At 34.9% G+C, this 23218-nt stretch overlaps 1 protein-coding gene across 3 annotated transcripts in view; it reads left to right on the top strand.

Annotated features, from left to right (window-relative positions):
- The first annotated feature begins 14145 nt into the window (after nt 1-14145).
- The window catches only part of LOC131040938 (serine/threonine-protein kinase CTR1), a 64290-nt gene continuing 55217 nt past the window's right edge, over nt 14146-23218 (top strand). The window contains exons 1-3 of one of the 3 annotated variants that reach the window (XM_057973897.2): nt 14146-14595; nt 15892-16308; nt 16647-17835. In XM_057973897.2, coding sequence (XP_057829880.2) covers nt 16654-17835 — 1182 coding nt within the window. In that variant the 5' untranslated portion in view covers nt 14146-14595; nt 15892-16308; nt 16647-16653. Of the gene's footprint in view, nt 14596-14636; nt 15512-15891; nt 16309-16646; nt 17836-23218 lie in introns of those variants that run through there. The other 2 variants (XR_009104947.2, XR_009104948.2) reach the window with 2 other exon arrangements.

The following is a 23218-nucleotide window of genomic DNA, read 5'->3' as shown; positions in this document are numbered from 1 at the left end:
CCAAGGGCTATCATGTGATGGGATAAGGGACTGGATATGACAGTGTAAATAAATGGCATGGCATGAGGGACATGTCAAGAGGTTTTTGAAACCTTTTTTTTTTGCATTTGATGTCCTTATGTCTGATCTTGATCAAGGGATGAAAAAGAGTGTATGGACGGTGATAGGATATGAATAGGATACACAAGATCAAGAATGGATAAGGGATATGAATAGGATAAGGATGTGATAGGCCAGTGGATAGTGATAGAAGGTTGAAATAAGCCAAGGAATATGGATGAAAGGTTGTGATAAGCAAATGGGTAAAGACCAAAAGTTGTAATAGACTGAAAGTTGCGAATAGGATGCATGATGTTCATGAAGGTTGTCAGCCTTATCAAGATCAAAGGTGGAAAAAGGGAATATGGACATAGATAGGATAATGGTTACCGGGGATGAAGGAAATGAAGGACAATAGGATACGCTAGGATATCATAAAATGAAACCTGCCCCCGATTATGGTATGCAAGAAGTTCATGGATTACACATGACACCTGTTTGCCAGGTTTTCATCATGGTACTTGCCCAAGGTGCCTATTTGCCAGGTTTTCATCATGTTACTTTCCCAAGGTGCCTATTTGCCAGGTTTTCACCAGTGGGCGAATTATTTTTCTTTACTTTTTTTCATTTTTTCATTTTTAAATTTTTTTTTTTTTTACTTTTTAGCAAAAGATGGACACATGATAGGGGATGGAAGAAAGACTCAAGCATATTGGTTTTTGTATAGCAGCCTTGAAAAATGGACCATGACTATTAAAAGTATACTCAAAGATGTTGGTAGGATAATAACATGGAAATAAGATGGGACTAAGCTAAGGCTTTATGCAAAGGATTGGATAGGATCGAAAAGAGGTGTTGGATAATGGAGGGAGTGGAATAATTGTGCATGAGAGGATGAAAATGTTGACAAGATAAATATTGGCACACACCTTGAGGGGTCGTGGATTGATGGAGGAAAAATGAATTTTGGATTTGGATTTTGGGATTTTGATGGAAGAATTACTATAGATTTTGGGACACAAGGACCCTAAATGGATGACGGAGGTGATGGAGGAACAAATTTTGAAGGTTTGGATGGAGGAATAGCAATTATGGATGTCGATCTGGATATTTCTTTAGATTGTTGTGCTTCAAGAAGCCGCTTGGGAATCCACATTGTTTTCTATTTTTCATTTTTGTGTGGTTCCTTGGAATGCATTTCTTATGCAAGGGATTTAGGAACCCATATAGCTTTTGACTTTGCTTTCTTTTCCTTAGTGGGCCTTTGTGGCCTTTTGGATTTTTATTTTTCTTTATTTTGACATGTCGATTAGATTGGACATGTTGATCCTTAAATACATGTAGATTGCTTGACTTACGACTTTTATGCTTGACATCCAAATTGTTTGGAGAAGGCAATGAATGTATGGATAGATAGGAATGATATGAAGGTCTTGTAGATGGATGGAAGGTTCTCAAGGATGTGTGCCTTTGTTGACCCTGCATGGTCAGAGGGATATAAGGACCTAAAATGGATGGAAGGGATGAAGGACAAGGTGTATGTTGCTAGGGATACCAATGTCTTGATGAATGGTATTGAGGTCATGACCATTAGGATTTTATTTGATATTGAGGGGTTCTTTCTTGTGAAGGTCTACCCCTTTGAATTTATGCATATTTTGACTTGTAGGATACTCTTTGCTTTGGGAAGAAGACACGAGTCCATTATGAGGTGGATATGACATGATGGGAATGATGGGATCATGAAGTGGATCAGACTAGAACAAAGTAGAGGAACCCATTGTGCATGTAGGGGGTTCATACATCTTGCACCAACATGTTAAAATCACGAGGGGAATTAGGATCAATGACAGGCTCTTCATGAGAAGGAATTGGAGGAATAATGGGGTCATCAAAGGAAATGAGATCTTGAAGTATATATGGAGGATTAGGACATGGGGATGGAGGAATGATAACATCTTGTGGTGGACATGAAGCTGAAAGGATAGTTTGATCTTGACAAGGAGGAAGATCATTGGATTCATCTTTAAAGGTGCTCTTCTCTTGACTTCCAATGGGGTCACTTGGAAAAATGAAAGGGATATATTGATCTTGCTTAGGGAGTGATGCCAATGGGACTTGAAAAAGTGTTGTGATCTTGGATATAATGGACAGGACTAGGGGGGTCATCATGAATGTCTAGGAAGATGGGATCTCGGTCAAAAATTGGATGGGATGATAAGGTTTCAGGATCTTGATCTTGATTTTTTTTAGGACTCATTCGTTCATGCTCTAAATTAACCTCTTGACATAGGGTTGGACTTTGGATATGCATGGGGTATTTTGGCCACATGAGGGAGATGGACTTTTTATGGGGTCCTCTACAATAGTTTTGATAGGAAATGAAGCGCATGGTGGCATTAGATCTGACATTTCTGAAGCATGGCATGGACTTGCATCATGAATTGGATTATCTTGGTAATAAATAATGGATAACCCTTGGGGAATTTAATCCCTGGGTGTATTGTTTGATGAGGATGACATGGAAGGTTCTTGCAAAGCTTCAAAAGGTGTAGGAATAGATGCCACTAGAGAGTAAATTTTTTTATGAGGGGATGAGCCATTGCTAAATATAGTTGCATGATTTTGATATTTCTTATAAAAATTACCTAGGGCTCTCTTTAAGAGTTGTGTAATAGAGACACCTTTCTTTGGAGGCATGTTTGAATCCTTGCGAGGTTTTGACATAGTTGGATTTGGATTTTGAACTTGTTTGAAGGTGATTTGGTTTTGGTTCGATGTTACATTTTGATTTTTAATTGAATGTTGGTAGAATTGGTCTGACATGTTTGAAATTTGGCTTGATGTAAGTTGCAACTTTTATTTTTGTTTTTGAGTTGCAATTGATGTGAGTTGCTAATATCTTAAAGGGGGGCATACATATTCCACTCTTTTGTGCATTCTTATCATATCTATCTTTTTCTTGTATTGGTGTCTATCTCTTTTTCACTTGCAATGGTGCATGTCTATCTACTTGTCACCTATCGTGGTGACTATCCACTTGTCACCTGTTGTGGTGATTGTCTAGTTTTTCCCCCTTACGATGCTTATCAAAATCAATCATGCCTATATCAACTTTCCTCTATAGTATCAAGGTTGTTCCTACCTAGTATCCATCACCATTTGGATCTTTATCTCTATCAATAGTTTCTCGCATCCATAGCAAAGTTGGTTCTACAGAGCATCTTATTTGGTAGTGGTTTTCCTTCACAACGAGGTAGGTGCTACTAATTAATTGCTAGATTGTGATCTATCTTGCTTTCCTTCAGAGTGAGGATGGTGCTACTAATTTGCGATCACCTAACATAACACAACTTTTTAGATTGTCATCTATCTTTTTGAACATTATCATTTGCATGATTACTAGTGACAGATCAATCCAGTGCCTAAGTCATGTTATCACTTCGACATTGGTTGCTTCCTTATTGTTTGGGTGCATTCTTCCTCGAAGGAATCAATCCTAAATTCTTCTCTTCTTCTTTAGAATTCCTCTATGTGTTGTTTCTTGTATTTTGGGGATGATGCATAGTACTAAGACAACCTTTTACATCAAGGCCTCTTTCACTTTGCTAACACAATTTTTTTTAGTTTGTTTATTATGTACCTTTGTGAAAGTGTTATCCACGTTCTTGCCTAAATATTTATCTATTCATCATGATCTAACCCCATCATCTTGGAAATTTAAATTCTCTAAAATTGTTGTCATGTGTAATTTTTTCTATCTAATGCATTTATTTTGTAGGTCTTTTACCTTTGGGGCATGCTTCCTTGGCTAAAGAGTTGTCTGCGTCATCTACAGTATCCTTTTGGAATCTTGATGTCATTTATGTTCAATAGATTTCCTTTAGCATGCATATTAATGTCGATTCATAAGCCTACTAAAGTGGGGCCAAAATATAGAGTAAAAAATTGCATACCTTGTTTGCAATTTTACATGTTCCCCTAGCATCTAAGTAGGCTCATTTTAGCCCTTGAATTAGCCTTTTTCATCTCAATATGCTCAAGACACCTTTCCAACAACTACCTTTCAATGTCAGTTTTGCATTAACCGCATGTTTCTCTTGTCACCCATCATTTTGGAGTGTAATTTGTTTGGACACTAGTGCATCACACAAATGTCCACGTGCTGCACAAATTTCCTATGCCATATTGTTGATCAAATGTTTTTCTTGAGTGTTTTGACACTTGGCACCTGCCTAGGTCAGTGGTAATGGCTTGAAATCTTTTGAAATGGCTCGACAACCCTCTTTTTCCCTCCTATTCTCTATTTCAAATCCAACTCTTTCATTCATTCAATCTCTCTTAGAAGTTCTCTTGAATCCTCTCACAATCTCTCTTGGCTCTCACAACTTTCTCTTTCTCTCTCTTGCTTGCTACAACACTCTCTAATTTACTACAATAATCTCAATCTCTCACAATAATATATCTTGCTCTCTTGGATTTATCAAGCCCATCTAGTAATATCTTTCTCACATCTTTGAGCTTCTTGGGCATTTATCACATCCCTCATCTATTTAATCATTTTGATCTATCTATCTATTTGGTTGCCATAGAGGTGGAAACACCAAAACATGGACTTCATTGAGGCAAGTCTCCAAACAACCCCAAACATTTTTCCTCTCCTTCTTGTGTGTAAGCTTATTGGAAGCATTCAAACATATGAGGGTTTGTTTATGTTTTATTTATCTACTTTCTATTTGTATTTATCGTCTATTATTTTCTACTGCATTTCTAACTTTTGGGTTTTGTAGGTTAATCAAAACATAGCGTTGGCTTTCACATTTTCAAAGATTTTTGTCACAAATTGACTACTACACTTAGTGCTAGCATCCTTGGCTGAGACACTCAGATTTGGACTAAAAACTCTCTTTTTTTTGCTCTTTCCGATTTCATAACCAAAATCTTCATTTTCCTTGTCTATAATTAGATATCTTCACCAATTTTACTAGTTAGAGATATCTAAATGTATGTTGTAAAATTGGCTCTCAAGGGAACATAGTTTTACCATTGGCAAGGCCACATTTGCACCATTACACTTTCTATTTCTAATTTATCAATTTTTCAAATCCCATGCTTTTACTTAACAAATTATCTAAGTATTTCACATAAAGTTTTAGAGGTTTCAATTTCATAAATAGGGTTATTAAAACCTCAAAACCATAATTAATTGTAACCTTTATGTTTGACAAAAATTATGTTTGGAATGGTTTATGAGAAAAGTTTTAAAATGCTAGAGCATCTTGTGCTTCCATACCCTAGTTGAGCACTATAACTCCTAAGCCTCCTAATCATTCTTTAAAAATAACATATTCATCAATCTATTTTGCTAAACTTATTAGGTTTTTTATTGCTTTATCATTATGGTCATTATTTGATTTGATGTATCTTTTTTATTGAGCAACACCACCATTATTTGCTCTTTTATTTGTAGAATCCTCAACAATTTCCATATTATTTAAATTCTTATTTGTAGAAATATCCCTCTTGGCACAATTAAGCATAATGAACAATGTTAATGGTGACAAGTTATCACAACTCTCATTATCCTTGAAACTCTCAATTGGAGTCCTCTTGACATGCTCAAAATAGGTTTCCCTTTCTCTTTTCCATTATCATGTGGTATTCCTCTTACCTTTCTTGTATTTACCTCAATCTCATTTCCTCAATGTTTATTTCCATAGCCATCACAATCTCTTCAACAATATTTCTTAATTCTTATTATCTCCCTTAATTATAGGTTCTTTTAGTTTATGATTTCTTTAATCATTTTATTCATCCCCAATGGCTTAATAAAGACCCACCTCTAGTGGTCACATGTATCTTCAGGGATCCCTTTTAGGACCTCTCCTTCCATCCATCATCCCTTAGGTACTTAACCCTTCTCATAATGTAAGATCTAATGTTTTCTACTATAACTCATCAATATGCTTCTTTTATGTCTACAATCCATCAATGATATATTTTTTCTTATAATAATGTTTCTCTTTGAAATTCAAACCTCTACTTACCTCTTACTAGGGTCCCAACAATGAATCCAAAATGTTGGTAATGAGGAAGCATTTGATCTATGCATTTGCTCTTAAATGCATCATTTATGCTTCAATGTTAAGGGTTGAGAAGAAAATTAGAATACGTGTGACAAATTACAATGAGGTGTGGTAGAATATAGAGTATATATGTTAAAATATAATACTTGACCATTCATGTCATACACATGATATCCAACATCAATCACCATACATTCATTATATATTATGATATAATATCATTTACGAATGTTCATCTCATACTCATACTTTTGTTAAATACAACTTATCTCATCTATTTCAATCTCTCTTATATCTATTCTCTTTTATTATCTCTCTTTCTCTCATATATATCTCTATCTCTAACTCATACATATGACACATATAAACATTTTTACATATTTTTTATGTCCCCTCTTCCTTTTTATGACCTTTAGTTCTATTGTAAGTCAGTTGTAGGTGGTACATTTGCTTTAGAATGGGTTGATAATTGTAATGGTGGGAAAATGGTCAATGATAGATCAAGAAGGAAACTACCCTTTCCCTCAAAGAGAGATGAGAGTTTCTCTATTGATTACAATCCAAGCACTTTTCACCATATTACATTAGAAAGAGGAGAGGATAATTCACGAGATTCAATCTCTCCACATGAAGATGGTAGATTGAATTTTGAATGAATTGGGAATGTTAAGTCAATCCCCTCTTCCTTGTTTGATTTGGAAAGGAAATTGATTGAATAATGCAGTGCAAAAGTGACGAAGAATTGATTATAACTTTAGATTGGAATATGGGATGAAGCTGTGCACCTAGATCTGGAAGTAAAATGTCGAGACAAAGTCGCCTTGTGAATTTGAGGAAAAGTTGCCCAGACCATGGTGGGAATGTACACAGTCGTCCGAAAAATCCACGAAATGAAAAGGGTTTTTCTACCTCTACAAATGGAGCCTGAATCCAAAAGTACAGCTCCGCACCTGCAACCTACACACATAAAAGAGAGGAAAATGGGTTGGGATTGGGGGTTTGCCTTTAGGTCAAACCCCAATATTGGAATTAGCCAAGTAATGAAAGAAAGTACTTGCAAGTAGTTGTAAATGAAAGACTGAATTGTAAATCACCTCAAGAGAGGTTGTAGTAGCAATGTTGATAGAAGTGCTTGTGTGGATTGAATGTTGAAATCAATCTCCTCTTCAATGGTTGAATCCTTGACTTGAATGCAACACCTAGCCTTGAAGGGAGACTTGAGAATGCTCAATGTTGGAAAAGAATGCTTGAATGCTCGAATGCTTGAACGCTTGAATGCCCGAATGCTTGAATGCTTGATCGCTTATGCAACTTGAATATATCCAACTTTGACCTATCCAACTTATGCAAATGAGAGGATGAATGCCCCTTAAATACATGTTAGTGGATCTGAATTTCCTCATGGGCCGACATCAGGGGAGTTTCTCGCCCGATGCACAACCAACAATGTAACCCTAGAAAGGGTCTTGCCCCAAAATAGGGCAGGGATAGGGACGCCATGCCCCTGTCCTGGGAGGACAAGGATGCCACCCCCTGCCCAAGGGGGGATAGTGGCGCCATGCCCCTGTCCTACCCCTTTCTCCAGGGCAGAGTGTGGACGGGGTGATGCAGAGGCCAAGGAATAAGCCGTTTCTGCAAGCTGAGCAATCTCCGGTCTCCGATTAGGCTAGAGGATTCGAATTCACATGCGTGAGGACCCTAAAGCAGTAAAAAATTGCTAGGGTTGCAATTTTATGACACTACAATATTTAATAATATTTCTCAAGGTGTGTTATTTGTGTTGCTAGCCTTTAGAAACCTTATGGGTTTTCACCATTAGCTTCCATTAGGCAATGGGTCTCTTAGGTGACCTTGACTAGTAAAGGGGAAACCCTATGGTTTCTTGGGTGACCTTGATTGGAAAAAGGAGTGACCCTAGATCTAAGATCTCCTAGGCAACTTTGCCTCATCCCCAACAACCTTAAATAGCAAAAAAGGGTGACCCTTAAACATTAGGTTTTTCATGAACTTATTCAAGAAAAGTTTCAATGGAAAGTTGTCCCCTTGGTTTGTCTTACTTCTTATCGTCTTACTTTGGATAAATATGTCATACTTTGTTGATCATTTGCATCCTTGTGTAGGAATACCTACCCTTACATAAAATTAATTAGTTGATGATCTTGTTAGTTGAGATCTTGCATCTCCATTAAATCAACCTCATGAGTGGACACACCTAATGTTTTGGATGTTGATTGTGTTGGCTTGGTATGAGTAATGAAGTGGGTTTCACCCTCATTTTATTCCTTGTGTCCATGAGAGAACAATATTGTGGACTAGCTTTTGATCTTCATGGCAAAAAATCCTCTTACATGCTCATCACAGTGACTTTCTCACAGGATAAGGTTAAAAGTTTGTCATTGTGTTGTCAGGCTTGGTGCATTAGCATTATGTGTTGATACGTGGTGACTGATCCAGGAACGTGGGCAGTAGCCTCGAGGAAATTTTTTTTTGGATGTTTTTTGTTGATGAAAACTGACATTGTAATAAAACCCTAAAAAGGCCGACTTTGTTTGGTGCCCTAAAAACACATGTTATAAGCGTCTGGGATGCTTAAGGCATGGTGAGGTTGATGTACTGTTTTTGCTGGATAATAAGAAAGATTGGACGACTTATGGATGCCCACCCCTGTTTTTTCGACAATTTGATCCTGCCATGTCCAATCAATTGGATCGACCCAAGAACTACTCACTGGTTACTCACGGTCATCAAACTAAAAGAGATCTGATTTTTGGTATGGTGGACGTAACCCATTCTGGGTGAACCACGTAAATCTCTGTGTTATCTGTGTCATGTTTTATTCCTTTATCTTTTTGTATTTAAATCTGTATATAATTGTTAGTTCATATTTGCTTCGGATATGCTTGAAACCCTAACATTACGTACCTTGAGTGTTATGTTTTAGTCACAAAATTTTGAGTGCATAAGTGCATGATGTAGCATGTTGATGTCACATTTACATTGTAAGAAAATGTTCATCTATTTGTTATTGTTAATATCTTGGCTAAAACTTGGGGCATTACATTTAGCCACATTAGTCTCACTTACATTAACATTTTTATTCTTCACTTGGCATGTAGTTCACCTTATTACATCAACCTTAAGGATTATTGCTATTATGGAAGTCAATGATCTCCCTTTATTCATAGGAAATCAACAATGAATAGAATAGTGAGGGAGCAAATTTTACTAGACAAGAACATGGGTGTAACCTAATTTCGTACAACATAAAATTTTGATCATCTTTATCTTAGATTTGCAATCACGATCCAATACTAGATTTTAATTTTTAATTCTTATTATCACATCTCTTCCAATCAATAATCAAACAATAATACATTATAATCCAAATAAGAATGTATTTATTTTTTAATTTTTTTTTTCAATTTGTTTATCTTATTTATTTAAACTCCTATTTTATCTTATCATATTCAACCTTTAATTTTTTAAAATCTATACTTTGCAATGTCTTCTTTTACATAAAAATAAAAATAAAAATGAAAAGAAGTTTAAAAATATTTTAATATATAATAAAGCTAGTTTCAACCCTAATGTGAAACATGTGTTAGTTATGCTAGTCATCCCACGCGGAGATTGTTTGAGTTAGCAAAATACTTCACATGTTAATATAAACACCGCACACAGAATATCTAATAAATAGTGCAAATTTTTAAAAAGTAAATTATCTAAATATTTCTAATGGAAGCCAAATTACTCATTTGTTTGTTATTATTAGTACTTGCCGTTAGGCAATACTCTTGTAAACGATTGGCTAATACTTTTTCCCCTATTATACACGGGTTTCTTGGATGCAGCATAATATTTGTTTTTTTTACTTTACAATTTTTGAAAAATAATTTTAATTTATTTACATTGTTTACTCAAAAATTACTATTATTTTATTTTATTTTCTTAAAAAAATAATTATTTACTTAAACTAACTCTTTAGCAAATGAAACATCTATAATAAAAATCTTAAATAATTTTAAAAATTCAAAACTAAAATAAGATAAATATTTAATAAATAAAAAGGTTGTTCATATAGGAATAATTTTTTTTTAATTTTATCACATGGATCTAAAACATTTTATCATATATAATCTTTTATTTTAATTTATATATTATGCTTTCCTTTGTCCCAAAAATTAAAATTGAAGCATTCCTTAAAAAAATATTAAATAGAATTATAATATTTAAAAAAAAATTTAAATTATAAATTATTTCAAAATAATAACAAAAATACATTATGTAAGATAATATAATAATAAAAAAGTACTATAATAATTAAAATTACAATATTATTATACCATCTTATATTATATTTCTATTAATATTAAATTATTTTCAATATATCACATATTTTTATAATTATTATAATATTTTAAAATTATTATTATTATTATATTACTATTTTAGAAAAAAATTATATATAAAAATATATCACTTATTCTTTAAAAAAAATTTAAAAATATAGCTTTCCGAAGACATTTCATTTCAAGAGTTACTTATTCTTTTTTCTTATTTATTTAATTTTTTAATTTTTTGAGTTAATAAATTAAATCATAATTATTATTAAAACCATACTAAAAACAAGGCAAGTACTAGCCACTATGTGGCACTTGTTTAATATAATGATATAATTGCATAAAGGTGTTTTGTTCCATATAAATAAATAATAGTAATAATAATAATAATAATAAATACTTCATAAATAGTTTTGTAACAAGCAAACGACAAGTTTGTATATATACTTGTGTATAATGAATTATTTTTTATTTTGTGTTCGTTTGTTGGTATATATATGTGTGGGTGTGGGGGGGGGGGGTTGAAGTTTGAATCTAGAGAGTGATATAGGGATTGAAGTACAATTTGACAATCCAATTTGATGTCTTTTACTTAAAGAAAGTTAAGATATTTTCATATGTTACAAGTTTAAAATTAAGATATTTTCATATGTTATAAGTTTAAAATTAAGATATTTTCATATGTTATATGTTTAGTTGTTTGATATTGTGGATTGCAAAAATATTATATTTCATTTTCATATCTTCACTTTCTTAAGTAGTAGTATCATTATATATAATTTCACAAGTATTATAAATTTTACAAATATAATATAGTGTTACATAAGGATGTTGATCTTGAAGTGATATATGAGTGATAGTAGAAGTGCTTCTCCTCCATTAAAAACCATTTGAAATTGATGTATATAATAAAAGTAATACCCAAAAGGTATTGTTAGGAATGCATGTAGCTATGTTCAAGAATTATTTTCATTGAATTTTGGGAGGATATTGATATATTATTGGTTATAGTACTTTGAAATTTTATTGATATATTATTGTATTTTGATATTGATGTATGTCTCTATGTCTAATTTTCATATACAATGATGGAATACAGTTTAATATATAGCTTTTTTAGACTTATAATTGCTAAGTCTTTTTGGCTTCATTAATTTGGTGCCAGTTTGTGACTAATGTGGTATCCTTGACACATCTATATTGTACCCTGTTTACTTTTGGTAATAGATCTTTTTTTTTTTCAAGGCGCTACTATCACCATGAATATCTATTTAAGCATCTATATTTGTGTATAAACATCCCTCACAAACGATTCTACAAAAAATAATAATGCACCAACATAGACACACACAATCTCAAGACACAAAAGCATATGAAATTGTCATGATATAAAGAGAAAGCTCAACAATAGATTATACAAACTTAACTCATGTTGGATCAAACACAAACAATGATTAACACTAATTTTATTTGCAAAAGTATTATAACACAATGCCTTCCACATCTTGAAAACCAATCTTCACAGTGAAATAATTTTTGAACATTTCATGAATCCCTACTTATACATCGATATTCATGTATGAACACCCCTCATACACAATTCTATAAACAATAATAAAACACCATCATAGACGTGAATAATCCCAAAGCATAAAAACATACAAGATTGTTATCTATGAGGAGAAGCCATAATAAAAGATTACACAAACTTAACTCATGTTAGGTCAAACAAAATCATTATGTGATACCAATTTTATTTGCAAAAAATATTATAACACAAGATTTTTCACACCTCGAAAATTAATCTTCACAATTAAATAATCTACATGAACATCAATATTAGTAAGAGTGAACTATGAAATATATAATTTACTTGAAGAAACTCTAAAACATGAATGACCATCCTTGTTTGTGGCCATAGAGTACGTTTCAAGTTAGTAGAAGTAGACAATCTATTTGAATGAAGTTTTCATTTTTTTTGAAAAATTATATTTATATCAATATTTCAAAATACATTATATATGACATTTCATAAAAAATAAAAACAAAAAAATCTAGGCTTCAACTAAATTTTAATTATATATAGATGAATATTCAAACTTACAATCATGTCAACGTGCCCTTGTTCTACTGATAAAGTTGAATGGTTTTGAATGAGCCCATCAAAGAACAATTCTTGTTGAGTGTAAGGCCTTGAGAGCATAACAGATGAGGTTGGGATCACACCTTGAATGATTTTGGTGGAATGGATACACTTGAATCCTCATTCCTTAATCCTTGTTGAATGTAAGACCTTGACATCATAATGGATGAGGTCAAGTTCATGCCTTGAATGATTTTGGTGGAATGGATACACCTCAATCCTTAGTCCTTGTTGAGTGTAAGGCCTTGACATCATAATAGAAGAGGTCAGGATCATACCTTGAGCGATTTTGGTGGAATGGACACCTCAATCCTTAATCCTCGTTGAATGTAAGGTCTTGACATCATAACATATGAGGTCAAGATCATACCTTGAATGATTTTGGTGGAATGGATACACCTCAATCCTTAATCCTTGTTGAGTGTAAGGCCTCAACATCAGAACAAATGATGTTAGGATCATGCCTTGCATGATTTTAGTGGATTGGATAAACCTCAATACTTAATCCTTGTTGAGTGTAAGGCTTTGACATCATAACAAATGAGGTTAGGATCATGCCTCAAATGATTTTGGTGGAATGGATACACCTCAATTCTTAATCCTTGTTGCGTGTAAGGCTTTGACATCATAATGGATGAGGTCAAGATCATGCCTTGCATGATTTTGGTAGAATGGATATACCTTAATCCTTAATCCTTGTCAAGTATAAGGTCTTGATTCAGAACTGGAACAATAGACTTTGGCATATCATAATGGATGAAATTAAAATTATATCTTGAATAATTTTGGTGAAATAGATACACCTCAATTCTTAATCAGAAAAATTTCAATCTAAAACTTGTACTAATATATTTGATATCTAAAAGTCTATAAATTTCATATAAAACTCTCATTCATAAGCACTTAAAAAAACTTATATTACTATATATGGGAAGCTCCTTCCCACTTAAATAATCAATCAACATGGGGACAAGTTATGGTAAGCACTTAGAGACCCACCAAGTTAGAGAAAGGAAAAGAAGAGATATTTGGGAAAGGTTAGGTACATGATATGGATGATAGCTGCCAAATCAAGGAAGGATAAGATCATGACAGCATGGAAAAGCCCAAGAGCAATAAAAGACAAAGCAAAATGAAACGCATGGACTTACCTCCTCTTTATCATTATAATTTATGAGCAGCCCCACATTTAGCAAATGTGACCTGAAGATGATTGAATGTACAAATTCTCTTACCATTTATATCCCTATCAAATAAATAATAATAATAATAAAAAGAATCTTTAAGTACCGGGCTGTTCTTCTCGTGTTCCGCGCTCCGATCCGAAAGCCCATTAATCGAGGTATCTAACAGTAAGGGAGTGATTAACGGTGGCAAAAAACCCGTCTATTCTCTGAAAAACCGACGTCAGAAGCGGCAAATGACGTGAATGAAAAATCCAAGAAACAGACGTTAGGAGACATAGGTAACGTTTTAAGTTGAGTTTTATTTTGTTTGTTGGGTAGTTGAAGAGAGGAAAAAATTAATAATAAGAAATAAAAGGGAAAATACATTGTACCAGGAGGAGCCTTGTTGGGGTGTCGCAAGTTGTGACAAGTGCACAGCTGGGCCGCCCAGTAAGGGCTTTGCTGTTGCCCATTGCCTTGTTCATTTATAGAAGTCCGGCATGGAATATAGTTTTTTGGTGGAAAGTGGGAGAAAAGGTCTCGTATTTCGCTTTTGATTCATTGTGGTTGGATTCGAACCCGCGAGACCTTTTGGAGGAGAGGAGCGACTCTAACCCTCAACCTTCGAAAGGTCAAAAGGAGAGAAGAAAAAGGATTGGAAGTCGAGGGCGGTATCGCTCTGGAGACAGCGATGGTGAATTGAGGGGTTTTTGTTTGAGGGGATTCGATGCATGGTTCTCATTGCAGCCGTGAGGATTTTTGGTGGAGAAGGAAGAGAAGGAAGGATGGTGTTTTGTGAAGGGCGCGTCATCTTTGGAGAGGTTTTGAGTTCTGAACACAGCCCTCACCCTAGCGGGCGTTTGAATTTGTCGTTGTTGGGAAGGGATTTTGGTTTGGGCTTTTTTGTTTGTTGGATTTTGGAAGAAATGTTTGATTTTGGTGCTTTGAGCTGTGAGGATTCAGGGTTTGGATCGTTTAGTCATTGTTGGCCATTCTAGTTTGTATGTTTGATTTCTTACGAGACGTTTGACTTTGGCGTTTTGAGCTGTGGGGAATTCAGGGTTTGAATTGCTCAATCATTTTCAGTTTTTTTAGTTTGGATTTTAGTTTCGGTGTTTGGAATTTCGAAGATTTGTGTTTTGAAAGTTTTATTTCGGCGTTTGGATTTTCGAAGATTTGTGCTTTGAATGTTCCATTGCGGCGTTTGGATTTTCGAAGATTTGTGCATTGAATGTATAATTTAGGTGTCTGGATTTTGGAGATTCTAGAGCACTTTTGGTTTGTATGTCTGATGTTGGTGTTTGGATTTTTGAAGATTTGTGGTTCTTGATTGTTTTACATGCTGTCAGTGATTTTTGTTTGGGACTTTGGATGTTTGACTTGTTTTGGTTTGTATGTTTGATTTCTTCATTCGAAATGTGACCTTTTGTGGCTTGAATTATTAAACTGGGGGTTAGCGATAATAGTTTAGATGTCTGGTTTTGGCCAGTCGATTTTTGAAGATTTGTGGTTCTTGATTGTCAGTGATTTTTGTTTGGGACTTTGGATGTTTGACTTGTTTTTTTTTTATGTTTGATTTCTTCATTCGAAATGTGACCATTTGTGGCTTGAATTGTTTCGATGTCTGGTTTTGGTCAGTCGATTTTTAAAGTTTTGTAGTTTGAATTGTTCCACAGGTTGTCAGGTGTTTTAGTTTGTATGTTTTACTTCACGGGAGTGATTTTCCATAATTAGAAGGTGTGTTGTGATTCAGATTTGGTTTGGTACAGAGATTGTTAGTGATTTTTAATTTGGATGTTTCTTTTTTCTAAGTTTCCATCGCGGAGTTTAGTTTAGTTAACATTTGATTTGTTACTGTTTTTATTATGAATGTTTAAATTTAGGGGTTTTGATATCTGACGCTAGTTTAAAACAAGAAGTGGTTTTATGGTTTGAATTTTTCCAAATATTATAAGTGATTTAAGTTTGGATGCTTTATTCAGATTCCATTTTTCAGCATGCTTTTAAATAAACCGAGCTTCAGCTCAGGGGTTTAATTGTTCGAAAAGTTGTCAGTGATTTTACTTTGGGTGTTTGAATTCATGGGTTTTGATGTCAATTTTTTTCTCTGGAAACAGCAAGAAGCCGAGTGGCGGTTCATCCAGCGTTTGAAGGGCGAAAGGCTTTATAAGAGTTGGCTTTCAGCATTATCAAAGAAAGTTTATTAACGGCCAGGGTAGAAAACTAGACATTAACTTATGAACATGGGAGCATGGTATAGTGTTAAAGATTTGGTGTAATACCATCGATTTAATCTAATGGGATAAAAGCACTGGTCGATTTGTTGACTATATTTGCAAGGATAATGGTGCATTGGACAAGTAAAAGTTCGTTTGACAAGGGCAGGGTTTGGACGTGCATGAATCGAAGCTATTTTAAGTACTTCAACGGACATTAATTAGTAAAAGAGAATAAAAAAATTACTGCAGTGGAGGAACTCAGTCTTGGACCTCCTACCGTGAGTCTGAGGCATTTTTTTAGAAGGGGGAATCGAGGTTTGTATTTTTTTAATTTAATCTAATCAGATATTTTTTAATTTGTAAATGTGCAAAGTAGCCAAAGCTAGTGTAGAGAATGAGATATCTGAAAAGTATACAGTAACAGGAGTGCTTATGCATCTTTAGTGTAATGGGGTAAATGATCTAAAATAAGAAGAAGAAGCAGGGGAAAAAACACAAAACCAAAGATGTAATGCTTGAAAATCTAATGGTATGTCATTTAGGCACTCTCAAAGTCGAGAAGAAACTGGTGATTGGGTTCCACCAAGTATTTTATTTGGTGCCACTGAGATGGATTCTGTTTGACTGATCTAGTAACGACTGTTTGGTTACAGGTTCTGTATGTGTGAAGGATGCTGCAGCTCAGGGCCAGGGATCTCCATTGTCAAACAAAAACAGGTTTTCGACATGCCTGTCCGTAGGTCAGATTACGTACCGCTGAACCAGGTGCTTGATGATTCTTCCAACGTGCAGAATAATCCCCGAAGGCAGTCACAGCCACAGTCTCAGTACGACCCTCACCGGCGGCATTTGAGTGCAGACAGGGTTCCATTTGATGATTTTGATGAAGATAGGCTTAGCAAGCCTCCTCTTCCATTAAATACAGATGTGAGGAATAATAATAATAATAATAGTAATAATAATAATAGCAGGGATCTGTTTTATTATGATGACAGGAACGCTGTTGGGGTAATTGAGAATTCAAACTATAATGAATGGACACCGACATCTTCTAGACCGGGGTTTTACACTGATAGAAAGTCTCTGCACTCCTCTGTAGATCCTGTGAATTTAATTGAATATTGGAAACATGCTTATTCAGAAAACCATGTAATTGAGCACAGAAAATCTGCTTATTCACAGCCAGACCGAGTAATTGACCAGCATAGAAAACTTCAGCAACAGCCTTATACGCCACCTGAACATTCAAATCTAAAACAGACTTATTCCCCAACAGAACATAGGAAGCCACTGTCGTATTCTCTTACTGAGTATGGAAATGAACAGAGGAAGCCAGGACAAGGACCGACCTTTTGGTCTGCAGATCATTCAGAAGATCATGGCTTACAGAGGGGGAATAATTCAAATGCATGGTTTGGTGATCGGAACTCAACTGGGAGTAACAGTAGGGTTCATGGCACATCATCATCTGGGTTGCAGAGGCAGTCAAGCGGAAGCAGCTATGCTGACAGTTTTCTTTCAGGGGATTTCCCCCTACCAACTCTCTCACCTCCCATGTCTTTGAATGCCAGTGATTCTGCCTTCATTAATGCACTTTATGAGGAGGGATGTAAGTATGATGATCCCAGAATTGGGGGTAAGTATAGCAATGGCTCTGCAAAGAGTTGGGCACAGCAGACTGAAGAGAGCTATAATTTGCAGCTTACTCTTGCACTCCGGCTTACTGCAGAAGCATCCTTGACAGATGAACTTCATTTCCTTGTCAATGATTTTCAAGGAGCCCCTAATAACACATCTATAGATTCTGTTAAAACATCGGAAGGTGCATCTCATCGTTTTTGGGTACATATCTTGAATTTTCACCTGGGTATTTGTTTCCAAACTTGTTCTTGATTCATGTCTTTGCAGTTGTTAAGATGTGAAATTGATCAGAAACCTGCTGGATGTTACAGTTTGCAATAGGGTGTTTCTTTATGGACTATTTCTTTTTTTCCCAATTTTTCAATATTTTATAAATTTTGTTTATGATGATAAGACTAATTTGGAAATCTTCAAATTGAGTCATTAGTCATAATTTTGCCTTCCTGTACGTAAAAGTATTAAATCTGACAGAGTTAATAATTATTAACCATAGATCCTATCTTTTCCTCAAATTTTAGCCTGATATACATATTATTTGTTTTCTGAAATTGGAAATATTCGTATACTATTAAAGTTGCAAAATAATCCATTCGTTGATATTTCCCCTCTTTTGCAAGCGAGAAATATAACTTGTATTGCATTTTCTGCATGAAAGTACAATAGTAATTCCCATATCTAATGCTTCTCCAAGTATTCTCTTTGGTTTATTCATGGTTAAGGCATATCCTTTAGTTATCCACCACACGAGACTAGCTTTCAGCTCATTTCGAATCAATCTGTTCATTAGTGTGAATAGTTGATAGGAAATTCATTTTTCTCATTTGCAGGCACTGTTGGTAAAAAGTTTTAAGGTTGCGTATATCTTTAGAGTTTAGACCAATGCAATCCATTGTCTTCTAATTTCCTCTCCTGTGCTATTCTGGATTAGTTAGTAAAACTTGTAAAGTGATGAAGTCTTTTCATGCACAACTTCTAGGTTCCTAATATCTTAAATGGTTGAACTGTTGTTTAGCACAAACACCCTAAGTGATTTCTTTTGAAATAAGCTTCTATTATTTTTCTAATTTGACTGTTGATTAGGACATACCTGTTTTGTGGGTAGTGGATTTCAAGACCTGACCTCCAGGGATTGTAGATCAGGATATTTTAATTTATTTGCTCAGGATACACAGTTAATCCAGACTCAGGGCTTCACTCATACTTCAATTTGCAAGTTGGGAAGCCTCTTTGTCTGGTAAATTTTTACATGATGCAGAATATTCTGTTGCAGTCTAACTAATATGGAACACTGTGCCCGTCCTTATCTTTATCCAGTTAGGCTGTACCAAAAATAACAAATTCAAGACTTTTGTAATTTTAAAACCATCAGATGTAAAAGATTTGGCAGAACGGTTCTTTAATTGTCTATTGGAGTGCTTATTGCATGCAAAATAAATAAGCTCAATAGGTGTATAGCTATTAGTTCAAAGGAAATACAATGCAGTCTTGAATGCTAAAAAAATCTTGTAGCACATATGAAATCACCTTTATCTGTATGAAAACGTGGCCTGTTGAATGCCATCTCTCTGGAGCAGGAGCATCTCTCCCCGATTCATCGGCTTACTACCCCAGCTTACGTGACTCATCCCTAGCATATTTTCTAGGGGCCCTTCTATCCATAGGGTGGTAGCAAGGCTATTAATTTCATCTGATTAGAAATCTAGGATATTATCATACACCAATATAGAGGTAGGGCTACCATCCATAGTAGGGGGCTGATTCTGTAAATTGGCCAATCCTGGGATTGTATTCCTTCTTCAGGTGGACTATTCATTCCATCCAAACAGGATTGCAAGACCATGCAGGTTCACAGCTGGGCCCATTTCTTATATTTTTGGCCATTCATCTGTTGCCAAAAAGACTGACTACATGCTAATCTTGCCTAATAGTTCTAGCTGGGCTCTAACTGATAATTTATGTCAGCTCATAGTAGCAGGTTTATAAAAGCAATGTCTATTTCCAAGCAGAATTTCTTCATCTATTTTTTAATTTTCTCCAACATCATAATAAGTCTTCCGCCATCCAAAGATCTCCTTTTGCCCTGAGGTGAATTCTTTCTGAGTAGACTCATTTACTAAATATCCAGGATCCAATAATATATTTGGATATACATGGAAAGATGGGAAGGCACATGTTTTTCAAAATTACTCAACAAATAAACTCTTTGTTTCTTACACTAGATATAAACAAACTCACATTCCAAGTATGGCAAGTGCCTCTGGAATCCAGCAGTTCATGAGGGTGCTGTGTGCCTCGATTGTCAAAGAAGTATACCTTGCATTATTATTTGAAAAAAATTCCAAACCTCAGAGTCAACATAGTAACATGTTCTGCGAAACTAACTAATTTCGTATTTATCCTATTGGCTTATGTCAATTACCTTCTCTTAAAGAAGATTATAGAACCGTTCCTTGCAGAAATAGTTTTCAAATTTGATGAAACCTTCAATCAGTGAATCAAGAATTGCTTTAAGTTCTTTCTGCCATTGTTTAAATTCTTTTGTGCCCTAGCCAACTTCTTGATATTGTCCCTTAACTTCAAGTTTCATGCCCTCTAAATATTCTGAAGTAGCTTTAAGAACTTGGAATCAATTTCAGTATTCATTTTCACTTAATTTCACCTTTATAGCATGCTCTTGGAGTTATAGCTTTAGTTATTTCTCAGAGATTTTATCTCTAGATCCTTAGCCAATCTTTTAAATGCTGGTAGAGTATTGTCATTTATGACAGGTATGCTTCTCTAAGACAAACCTTAAATTTATTCTTTAAAATCAAGAGTAGTTTTTGTTCTGCCTCACAGGTCCATAATTGAGCAAATAAGAAATTCCACAAACATAAGAAAGAACTCAACGCGTGAAGGTGTCAATAGAAAGCAAAAGAAGAGTTCAATATAAAATGAATTTTTACCAAAATGATTCAAGTGATTTGTAAGGTGGGAGGCATTGCCTCAATTTATACATCTCTCAATAAGTCACAAAAGGGTAGGGTGATCCATCAAGTCTCTAACCATGATATGATTATAAGTGCAAGTTGCATATGTGGGCACATTAAGTACAATTTACACCCATAAGATATACATAACCGAAGTATATACCACAAGTATTAGTAACTCAAAGAGACTCAACAAGATGTGTTTTCTGTACTCTGACTTGCTTTCTAAAACACAACTTGATGTGGTGAAAAGAGCGGGGCATTGACAAACCGAGTTTTTTGAAAGGGGAGATCTTCACATCCTGCTAATGATAGCTCTTATAAGCCTGAGGAGCTCCTGCAATCTATCAAACTGATCATCTATCCTCGCAAATTTTAAGCTGGACATCTTCTTTGACTTCTTATACGCTTTGTTTGCTTTGACCCTTGACACTGTTGTCAAGGGAGCAAATTGCTTTCTTTCACTCTCCTGGGTCCATGATGGTGTATTTGCAACTCCCTCATCTCCCATGCATCTTCAAGGGCAATAGTGCTCCACCTGGGACATCTAACACCCCCTAGAAGTAGGAATCTCCTTGGCAACATTTACCTCCTTTGTAGGCATGTAGGGCCATCCTCATCCAGTACCTTGAGGTCAACATTTAAATCTCTCCTCTCTAAAACTTTCCGTGGTACAATATCTTATAAGTACCCACATAACACACATATGAAGATTCTTCTGTCCGAATAATGATCTGGTTTTGAGCAGGTTTCCATAATCTATAGGCTTTGGACATCCTCTGCATAGATTAGCATCATGCACTTATGGCTCTTAATTCTTGCCTTTTTCATTGCACTTGTGGGCCCAAGCAATGCTACCAAACATGCTGTAGTGGCCACTAGTAGGTTTTCTACCACACCATTTTCCATGTGGTGTCACAATACAAACAGATTTTGTAGGAGTTGTGTTAAGAATATAATTTGCACAATAAACTGCTTTGCCCTAAATTCTGTTACTATAGCTTTGGCTTGTAGCATATGAATTGTAAACTCAACATAAGTCTTGTTTTGCCTTTCTACAACACCATTCTTCCAAGGGTTATAGGTAACTGTGTGTTGTCACATAATACCATGACATGGTTGGAACAATGCGCCAAAGGCATGATTCACATATTCACTCCAACTATCTGATCTGAAGTCTTTTGACAGTATGCTATAATACTTGGATCATTTCTCCACCATGGTGCTCCCCTAAATGAATTTCTCCAAAGGTTAAGACTGAGATTTCACTCAACTTCTCTGAGTGTTTCCAGAGTAATTATTAATAATGGTCAAAACATTTCTCAATCTAGCAAGGAATGGATGATTTGTGGTACACAAATGAGAATGAACAATGTGAAGATGCTTCTTAGCATAGTACGCAAAAAATTCTTTGTAATGTTTGATGAGATCAGATTCTTTGCACAGGCCTTTGCATGGAGAAATTGAAGGCAACCTATGGACCATTTTGTTTTGGCCCATCAACTATGTGCCTGTAAGATTCTGCTGTCCTAGCCTCTTATGCCACTGATCTATAAACTCTTAAATTTAGAATTTCTGAATTGAGATTTATATGCTAACATACTACAGTACTTGTAATTCAATTGAGAGTTGTTAGAGAGAGAAGTGTCGATGAAAGTAAGAAGAAAACATACTGCAATAGAATGAATCCCTCTAACTGAAGAATTTATCCTGAAAACTCTTTAAAGGGAGAAAAAACAGTCTGTGGTAGTGGCAAATACCATACTATTTATCTTCAAGTTGTTAATTGGCAAAACAGAATGGGTGTGCAAATGATATGGACTGTATCTGCACTGTGTTTCATTAAATAACACCTTGGCTGGATACATCCGCCTCTTCTTCCATTAAATAACACCTTGGCTATGTATACAATCTGCCCCTTGCTCTATTAGCTGCATATCACCATTGTTTGCCTATGCTTTTGCATTATGAATAGCTGATTCCTCTTTACTTTGCTCTATTCAATTACTTCATCTATACATCCTTAAATCCAGGTGTACATTCCATATATATATATATAGGGTTTCAATTCCTTAAGAAATGAATAGACACGTGCGACCTTTCATCTCCCTTTTGGAAATGGAAGAGACATAGTGTATCCTTTCTTCTCTTTTTGTCACTTTTCCTTCTCCCTTTGATGGAAAGGACAAATTAGCATATCAAATAGATAGAATAAGAAAATAAATTTTGAGACTTTCACTTCTCTAGGATGTCCATTTCATTTAATAAAATTCCATGTTTACACGTCTTATTACAATTTTATTATGATCCATACAGATCAGCCATGGTTGGCTATCATCATCAGCACCAGTGCTTTCAGATTCTGATTCTTTAAAACATGATTGAAATCAGTAATATAATTTGTAAGCCATGGCTTTTTGATCAAGTTTATCACTCGTTATTACAAGAAATTTGTTTATGCTCTACAAAACAAATATGTCAAATCAAACTTCAATTTTGTTTCTTTGTCGAGTTATTGTATAAATCAATACCAAATTTACGCTGAAATTCCAGACATGATAAGTGTCCTTGATTGTGCTGTCTTCTAGCACGATGTCATCACTACCAACAAAAGG

The sequence above is a fragment of the Cryptomeria japonica genome, chromosome 9, assembly GCF_030272615.1.
Source record: "Cryptomeria japonica chromosome 9, Sugi_1.0, whole genome shotgun sequence".
Classification (NCBI taxonomy): Eukaryota; Viridiplantae; Streptophyta; class Pinopsida; order Cupressales; family Cupressaceae; genus Cryptomeria; species Cryptomeria japonica.
This window is presented reverse-complemented; position numbering and strand designations above follow the sequence as displayed.